Source organism: Denticeps clupeoides, chromosome 9, assembly GCF_900700375.1.
Source record: "Denticeps clupeoides chromosome 9, fDenClu1.1, whole genome shotgun sequence".
NCBI lineage: Eukaryota > Metazoa > Chordata > Actinopteri > Clupeiformes > Denticipitidae > Denticeps > Denticeps clupeoides.
In genome coordinates this window covers 2016655-2026184 of record NC_041715.1, presented here as the reverse complement: position 1 = coordinate 2026184, position 9530 = coordinate 2016655, and the positions used below count along the sequence as shown (strand labels likewise).

The following is a 9530-nucleotide window of genomic DNA, read 5'->3' as shown; positions in this document are numbered from 1 at the left end:
CAGATAAAATAGATAGATAGATAGATAGATAGATAGATAGATAGATAGATAGATAGATAGATAGATAGATAGATAGATAGATAGATAGATAGATAAAAACTACATTTTCTTTCAGTCAAACCAATTTCACAATTAAAACAAGGTTCAGACTATGACGCTGCAGGGTTTTCAGCTCCTTCCTCAGCTCTCAGGTTCTGTCACGTTCTGGACGCTTCCTTGAGCTCCAGTTCCGCGTTCTCCTGACCGGAGCCCTGCCTTCGTCTGTTCCCTGCCACACGTTCCTAACAGGTTCATCACCTGCATTCATTCATTCATGCCTGCTGCTTGCTGGTTATCTGTATGCTGGAGAGGAGGAACTGACTACCCACCTAGAACAACGTGTTCATGTTGTTTCATAATGATTTCTGGCACACAGAAGATGAACTTTAATGCTATTTTTATCATCAAAGTTTAAAAGTCCTGATTGACAGTTTCCATGCACCCAGAAGGTAAAAACCAGAGGGTCAGACTGGTTGGTCTCTTAAATTACAAATGACAAGATATCCTTGAGATTGTGTTCGGGATGAAGTTGTTTTCCCGGTGCCTCTGAACGTTGCATTAAACAGTTTAACATTATTGCCTATGCGTGTAGGCATGTGTATTTTTGGTGTGGATTCACCATGTCTGATTTCATCTGTGCATTCCCCATATGGTCGGTGTCAATGGCCTCTTTGTCCATGATTCTACTTTAGCAGGTGTAGGTGTGTGTGCCTCATCAACACTCATACCTGCCACTCATGCTAAGAAGTCCCAGAATGCCTCTGCAGGTCTCGGGGAGCCATGGCAACACTGAAAAACCCAGAGTCCCTGCGGGCATGTGTGATAGTGACAGAACAGGACGTGGGGTTAAGCAGAGGACAGCCGAAGACCACCGTGTGTGTGCGTGTGTGTGTGTCAGTACAGGGTTAATGAAGGGTCAGGTCCAGACCACCGCGTGGGCCAGTCCAGCAGCTCTGAAACTTTGGGTCTGTTGCTGAAATTGCATTAAGCAAAGAGCCAGACAGGTTTATTTATGGAAAAAAATGAAGCGTGTATGTCCCCATAAGGCACACACGAAAACACTCACTCACACATACTGTGACCCTTCAGTCACCACAGGTCATGCATGGATCATTTTGCTGGCGGACCAGGTGATCTCATGGCCCCTTGAGAGGAAATAGAGGTTTCGTGCACCTCCTGAGTGTGTGGGATGAGGTAAATACGGGGACGTTGAAAGCTCTTCATGAGCCATGAGTTCATGAAGGTCCAGACTGAATATTAGCATTGGTGTAGAGTCATGTTGACAGACCTTGAGTGTTTCTGTTGGAATGGAATGAAGCTTCGAAGGTGAGTTTGCTTGTTTGCAAAAGTGTTTTTTCTGTTGGTTGGTGGTCTGACAGGGGCATTTATTGGAACCAGTCTCGGCTTCACAAAGGTCCCGCTCAAACACAGCACTTGTGTACCCAGTGTCACGGGACAGACATACACAGGGTCACACAGGGGAGAGGGAACCCTCTTCAGCCAGGTGGGCAGCTGGAAGGTCACCAGTCAAGATGTAGCCGTGCCCAGCTTCCAGCCACTTACCTGCCGCCGCAGTGCCTGATGGGTACAGTCTGGCTTCTACCTTCTTCCTGCCTTTCGGCTCATCTGGAGACATGAACTGATTGGTGTTCTGCTGATATCAGTGTGTGTGTGTGTGTGTGTGTGTGTGTAAGAGAGAGAGAACGTGAATGTGCTCTTTGTTCCTTGTTTAGGTTCTGTAAATTCCGCAAAAGAACGGTGGGGACGTGTTGAACTTTCACATGGCCGTCCTGTCCAATAAGCACATTTACAAGGTTTGACTTGGCGTTTGAATCAGATGCCACACAGACACACACACACACACACACACACACACTTGTCATTCAAGGCAGACACAAATACAGAAAGACAGCAACACTGACAGATAACGATTGATCGCAGTTTCCATGTTCACCTCTGACATTGGACAGCGGCGGCCTAGCGGGCAAGGACGTGGACTTCTTACCGAAAGGTTGCCGGCTGCTTGCTGTGTATCACATCGACTTTTATTGCAACTAATATGTGATTTTCTTGCATAATTAAAGTTTTTTTCAATGCTGAATTCATACATGTACTAACGTCTTCTAGAGATGGTATATAATGTGGGGCGGTAGTAGCCTAGTGGGTAAGAAGTCCCAGGTTCCATTGTGTCCCTGAGCAAGAGTGTCTCCAAAGGCATCGTCCCTGTAACTACTGATTTTAAGGTGCTGCTAAATGCTGTAAATGTACTTTATTTTGCAGCACTCACTCGTGAAAAAAGTGAAGGGATACACAGCAACACAAAGAAATGTGTCCTCTGTATTTAACCATCACCCTTGGTGAGCAGTGGGCAGCCATGACAGCAGTGTGTTGGGACGGTGCTTTGCTCAGTGGCACCTCGGAATTCGAACCGGCAACCCTCTGATTAGGGGGCCGATTCACTAACCGCTAGGCCACCACTGGCCCACCTCAAGAAAGTATTTTAATTTACACTCATCTTGACACAACAACCTCCTCTTAACCTTGATCATTTCCCACCTCTGGGATGAATAAGGATTCATTTGGCAGCGGTGGCTTTGTGGTTAAGGAAGCGGCCCCGTAATCAGAAGGTTGCCGGTTCAAATCCTGTACCACCAAGGTGCCACTGAGCAAAGCACCGTCCCCACACACTGCTCCCCGGGCGCCTGTCATGGCCGCCCACTGCTCAACAAGGGTGATGGGTTATGGATCTGATATGGGTTATCACATGTGGCAATCACTTCACTTTTTTTTTTTTCCTCATCAACGTATAAAACATGCTGAAATGTACAGTCTAATTATAGTAACTCTGAACACCACTATCCAAAATCTCCAACTAATGTGACCTCTGAACCTGGTCACTGTGGGAATGGGCCCTCGTCAGAGTCCTGGAATTTCAGCGGACGGTTTAAGAATTCCAGAATTCGGGAATGCTTTGAGTGCTGCAACCCCACAAAATTCCAGACATTGTGGGGGTCTATGGGGTTGCAGAGCTGACACGAGTCTCCACATTGAGACTGGCTTTAATCTCTATGCTGCTCTCATCTTGAAGCTTCATAACATGTTAAAAGTCTCCATCATACTCTCAATAACCTCCAAACTCTGGAATTTTCCTGAGTAAACCTTCTGGCCTGCTGTGCAGCTGGGCTTCAAGCCGCCGTGATGTCATCAAACAGGGACAGGACAGTGGCGTCCAGTGCTTTTTGAAGTGAAGACAAAGGAGCTGCTGGTTCCAGATGCTTCAGTCTTGCCTTAGGAGAATAGTGCAACGCCCCCCGCATTGCAAGATTCAAACATTTTCAGCTGATCAGTGATTATTATCACTTATTTTCCATGATCAGTAATTTTGGAACATGGGAGAAGCAGAGTGAGAAGCAGGCATATCAGATCCATAAGATCCAGACCATGTATAGCGGTTCTTCTTCTGCGTCTTCTTCTTCCTCGAACAGCAAATGACGAGATGACACCAAGAGATTGCTTAACCATGTGTATTTTTCTGCACAAAAAGTTGCATCAGAACATAGCATCTCCTTCCTGCGCCCCTCTCTACAATATACAATATTATAAGAACATGCACCCACAGAATATTCCTAATATGTACCTAATATGTACAACTGACGGGGCAGTGGTGGCCTAGCGGTTAAGGAAGTGGCACCGTAATCAGAAGGTTGCCGGTTCGAATCCCGATCTGTCAAGGTGCCACTGAGGTGCCACTGAGCAAAGCACCGTCCCCACACACTTCTCCCAGGGCGCTGGTCATGGCTGCCCACTGCTCACTCAGGGTGACGGGTTAAATGCAGAGGACATATTTCACTGTGTGCACCATGTGCTGTGCTGCTGTGTATCACAAGTGACAATCACTTCACTTTGTATCACTTTGAATCTTATTTCAGTGTAACCTTCAGTACCTGCTGTCGGCCACAAGAGGGAGCAGGACGTCTGCGGAAAGCGCTGCTACCAGCAGAGGGCGATCTTATTATCATTATTCCAGTCATATTCAGATGGACAGTTCTGCTGTCTTTTTCCTCTTTCTTCTTCTGGCAACTTATTTTACAGATTGAGATTGAGAAAAGGAATTCCTCTCCCACCCTACAGGACTTACTATAGACATGAGAGGGTATATTCTGTCTATGCAACTATTTCTGAATGTTCTGAATCATCGTCTTTTGCATCCAAAATCTATACTTTTCATTTTTTATATCAATGCTCAGGTCCATCTATGAGGAAAAAACAAGTAATTCCAGTGTTATGAAAATGGGTGAAAGTACCAGGGTGAATCCATCCCTCTGTCTGCTTTTCGGCCAGAATGAAGTGACTCAGCCGCAGGAGATTTAACCCCATCCTGCCCGTGTCGGGGGAACATCAGAAATCAGGTCCGTTCGTGCTCCCAGCATGCAGCCGCTCTGAGTAGGCAGGAGGTATGCACTTAATTCCGCCCTGTCACTGTCAGACACGGAGCAGATAAAAGACAGACAGGCATCTCGCTGCACCAGACACTGTGGGAGGAGAGGGGGGTGGGGACAGGAAGCAGAAATCATTGGTCATGAATAAGAAATCAGCAGAAAGGCATACTGGCTGGTTTTATAAGAGTAAAACAGCGGCATGCATGGTAAGCGTAGTTTAATCACCCTTCCCCGGCCTTAAGAAGAGCAGATTCACACACTTGCTGCATCCTTTCCTCCAGTTTTTGGAAAGAACTCGTGTCCCAGCGCCTTATCAGCCTTATCAGTCACCAAAGTAAGCGTTCATGCACTAAACATATACGCTCTCATCCATGTAACCCGTTACCCTGATGGTGTTGTATGAAGGTGGTGGTCATGTATCTGGTATAAACCTCATCATGACGATGATGATGATGATGATGAGTCTACTGGCTTTTCTTTTCCTTTCCCTGATTCCTATATATATATATATATATATATATATATATATATATATATATATATATATATATATATATATACATACACACACACACACACACACACACACACACACACACACACACACACTTTACTTAAAAAAAGTTTATCGTTGCATTTGAAGCTCTTTTTGTGACTCAGACGTTCATTCCATCACCTAGCAGCCCAGATAAGAGTCTAGGGGAATGCTACCTGAGATGCATATGGCGAGTACTGAAAACTAGGATTTTTTTGTTGTTGTTGCGGATCGTTTCAAAGATTTACACAACCAAAAAAAAATAAGAACCAAAGTTTATAATTAATAACTTCTCTCATTTCGGACTCTTATTTCCGAAGTTTACGAGCAGCGCGATGGCCGGCGGGGGGCGCGCGTGCGCACTCGCTCCCGCGTCGGCCGCGCGCCCGTGGGCGGGGCGGAAGCGGACGGGGTGCGCGCGCAGAGCGGGGATGTGTCGCGGCGCGGCGCGTTCGTCCCGCGACTCGCCGTCAATTGTAGTTTAAACCGTCGCGTCGTTGTCGCGGTTCGCCGCGGCCAGCAACAACACACACGCACACACACACACACACACACACACGCACACACACACTCACACTCACACACACCCCGCACTATGCACGCGGACTGCAGGCTGGGATGGACGCGTCGGGAATGGTGAGGCTCTTCATCATCGCCGCCGTCGTCATCCTCGTCCCGGGAGCCCTGCGCGCCCAGAAAGGTCGGTAACGGCGACGGTGACGGGACCAGCGGCACGAGCGCTAGTTACAAGTAAATAAAGTGACGTCATCGCGCAGCGAAGGATATACAACGTAGAACATGGCAGAGATACAAAGTAACAAAGTACAAAGCCGGGCGTGAATAAATGTAGCAGCTTTTTCACGATGTCTGCCTGTTCCTGTAGAAGTTCGGTGTGTGTGTGTGTGTGTGTGTGTGTGTGTCTGGAGGTCCTCCAGTGCATCTTATGTAACCGCAGCCAAACTCCAGATTCGTCCTGTAAACACATGACACACTCTGATGTGATTCCGCAGGGTTGCTGAGCTGTGTGTGTGTGTGTGTTGCAGGAGACGGCTGCGGCCACACCGTTCTGGGCGTGACCAGCGGCAGCGTGGCGTCGCTCGGGTACCCGCGCGGCGTCCGCGGCGACAGCGTCTGCGAGTGGGAGGTCGCCGTGGGCGCCGGACGCACGCTGCTGCTGCGCCTCGGGGACCTGGACGTCCGGCCGCTCGACTGCCAGGTCACCTACCTGCGAATCTACGACGGCGTGGGGCCGCGGCGGACTAAACTGGGTCAGAAGTCCCTTTGGTTCCGTTGTTCTGTCCCTGTCACCTCTGACACATGCTGTAAATGTGACCGGTCCTGGTTTAATCATGGTGTTAAATTATATATTCGCAAGATATATGAATATGTAATTATGCCCTCTGTTTGCCTGTAGTGACGTTCTGCGGGGAGAACTCCGCCGTTCCCGACCTCATCCGATCCCACGGGCACCAGGTGACGGTCCAGTTCATGACCGGGCCCGACACCGGTGGGCGTGGCTTCTTTTTGTCCTACGCTACTGACCAGCACCCAGGTATCCATGCCTTTATCGCTCGTGTGACGACTCCTGTCAGATGGTTTTGTGGCCTTGTGACTGTAACATGTTCTGTGAAGTGGCGCTATTGTCATGTGACTTGTGTGCTTATGGGATATGTGGCTGAGGTGTGTGTTCTGGGGTCAGTCGGTAGATTGTGTCACTATGCGAGGTCCATTTTGATGAGCAGGACAGGGGAACGCGTGGACAAGGAGCCTCCAGGCGGTCGAGGAGGACTTGATGGAACTTGGTGTCCATTTAGGGTGGACGACTGTTAATTTCGGACTAGATATGAACAGTGAGCCGTCCGAATGGACAGTGGCCTTGGGACAACAAGCGAGCCGACCTGCTGCTGTGGACTGGAGGGACCTGTGGTCATGTGACCTTGAGCTGGAATCGTGGTCATGTTATTGGTGCGGTTGTGGGATGAGGTTCTGGTAAAGTTGTAGGCATGAGGGTCAAACATCACTACCAGTCAGAAGTCTGGACGCACCTCATGTTTATGGGTCTGAAGACGCAGGACCATGAAGTAAAACGTGAGGTTTTTTTAATAAACTAAAAGATTATGTAGTCGCGATGGCACCATTTCGCACTCTCGTCTTCTCTCCACCATAATAAATTGGACAACGGGGACGGTTTATACTGAACACTTTCTTATCGTTCACTCACGTTAATGAGCATCTCATTATGATGACGGTGGTGAACAAAGCCGCCACGAAGGTTAAAAAGCGGAAAAACCAGGTTTGTCAAACATACGTCACTTCCTCCTCGTACGACAAATACTAAATATGATTCTTCTGGTGGACTCTTCAAAATGGCTCCATCTTAGGGCGCTTCCACACCTACAGGCTTCTCACCTTCGTTGTTGCGGTTCGGTGCCTCTGATTGGTCAGGTCTGGACGTTGCTATGGTGACTACAGTTTGTGTTTATCTGGTGCGAAGCGGGAGAGAGAAAATCTTATTACAGGAGTGTTCATGATGGCCGTGTATGTGTGTGTGTGTGTGTACGTGCCCCGAAGCAGCTGCCAGGCGCCGTATTTACCGAGAAACGCGAGGAGGAGGCGGGAACGGGGCAGGAGGTCGGCCAGCACGCCGCATCCGTAAAACACACTCGATACGGGGCCAGAGCGGCTTCCCTCGCCGCAGCGGCCGTGGTTCCCGCGTCCTACGTCACTGCGGTTTCCCAGCCGCTTCCCATTCCGTGTTCACACTGACGTAGAAAAAAAACATTTATACATTTTTATATCTCGGCATTCGTTTTATTAGGTGATGCACAGTGCATCATTACATATTCATTACATGTCAATAAACTTTTTTTATTTTTTTTCTTTTATTCTCATTGAAACCCACTCGCTGAAGGATTCCATTCAGGAATTTTTATTATTATTTTTTTTAATATAAATTCCTTTCTGAGTTTCACACGTTCGACAGCAGTTGCATGAGATTCTTCTCCGAGGGAAAGAACCAACACACAGCTGTGGCATTTAGGGCCCTGAAGCAGGTGGTGCCGGCACATGTGTCCGGTGAACTTTGACCTGGATCGGTTTGGGGCCGAGGTGTGAGACAGGCATGGGCGATGGAGGAGGGGGCGGGGCTTACACCTACTTGTTTACAGTTTCCGAGGCCTTGACGGCTTTTACGGCAAAGCACAGTGGATCTGCCATTGTGTGTGTGTGTGTGTGTGTGTGTGTGTTCATCCGTCCCTCCCCCTCTTTTCCATTGTTGAAAGGTGAGCGAGAGAATGTGTGTGTGTGTGTGTGTGTGTGTGTCCATGCTGGAATTCCTCATCCGTGGAAGTGCCGAATGTACCACGCTGTGTAGAGTACATCTTATCAAAGCACAAACACACTCGTCACACACTCATTCCATCACACAACACACACCCACACACACTTCGCTCTGCTCGAAGGAGCAGTGGTGGCCTAGCAGTTAAGGAAGTGGCCCCGTAATCAGAAGGTTGCTGGTTTGAATCCCGACCCGCCAAGGTGGCACTGAGCAAAGCACCGTCCCCACACACTGCTCCCCGGGCGCCTGTCATGGCTGCCCACTGCTCACCAAGGGTGATGGGTTAAATACAGAGGACACATTTCACTGTGTGCACCGTGTGCTCTGCTGCTGATGTGACAATCACTTCACTTTCTTCTTCCTCTTGTTCTTCTTCGTGGTGGAGTGTATTGACCGTTTCCTGGAAGTGTGCGGGATGGAATCGCTGGGTCCTGATTGACTGGCGGCGCGGTCGGCTGCGAGTGTTTGCGCCGCTACGTTTCCGGTGACCCGCGCGTCCGGCGTTTCCCGAGACTCGGTTATACGACTCGCGATTCCCTCTCGACCCGTCGATATATTTCGCTCAGATCCGATTCACCGCCCACGTTCGATTCCCGTAGGCGTTCACAGAGGTTGGCATCTCCCGCCGGTTCTACAGCTGCAGTTCTGAAAGTTCTGTAAATGTTTCCGGGCAAAAAAATGGGCAGTGGTGGCCTACCGTAATCAGAAGGTTGCCGGTTCGAATCCCGATCCGCCGAGGTGCCAAGGGCGCCTGTTAAATACAGAGGGTGACGGTTAAATACAGAGGACGCGTTTCACCGTGTCACCGTGTGCTGCGCTGCGCTGCAGTGTCTCACAATGACAATCGCGTCACTTTTATATGAATAACTTTTCTTTCTCTCTCTCTTGACAGACCTGATCTCCTGTCTGGAACGCGGACTAAACTTCACCGAGGCGGAGTTCAGGTACCTGCTGAACCTGAACCTGAATCCTTTATTTGGGAAGCTTGAATCTTTGCAGATCCTCCGAAATTGTGTGTGTTTTTGTGTGGTTGTGGTGTGTGACGCTGCCGTCTCCCCCCTCCCAGTAAATTCTGCCCGGCTGGGTGCCTGACGGACTTCGGGCGGATCGCCGGGACCGTTCCTCACGGCTACAGAGACGTGAGTCTGAAATAATGCAGATCCTGTTCCACCTCGCGGCC

The 9530-nt window shown here is 49.1% G+C and overlaps 1 protein-coding gene and 1 long non-coding RNA gene across 2 annotated transcripts in view; one reads left to right on the top strand and one right to left on the bottom strand.

The window, feature by feature from the left end:
* The first annotated feature begins 5421 nt into the window (after positions 1-5421).
* The window catches only part of dcbld2 (discoidin, CUB and LCCL domain containing 2), a 12430-nt gene continuing 8321 nt past the window's right edge, over positions 5422-9530 (top strand). Inside the window, exons 1-5 of the mRNA XM_028992362.1 lie at positions 5422-5713; positions 6057-6281; positions 6428-6565; positions 9243-9294; positions 9417-9489. Of these exons, the coding sequence (XP_028848195.1) occupies positions 5632-5713; positions 6057-6281; positions 6428-6565; positions 9243-9294; positions 9417-9489 (570 nt within the window). The 5' untranslated portion in view covers positions 5422-5631. The remainder of the gene's footprint in view (positions 5714-6056; positions 6282-6427; positions 6566-9242; positions 9295-9416; positions 9490-9530) is intronic.
* The window catches only part of LOC114797473 (uncharacterized), a 2352-nt gene continuing 131 nt past the window's right edge, over positions 7310-9530 (bottom strand). The window contains exons 2-4 of the long non-coding RNA XR_003750868.1: positions 9048-9101; positions 7608-7775; positions 7310-7496 (exon numbers count right to left, since the gene is read on the bottom strand). This is a non-coding gene — a long non-coding RNA (uncharacterized LOC114797473). The remainder of the gene's footprint in view (positions 7497-7607; positions 7776-9047; positions 9102-9530) is intronic.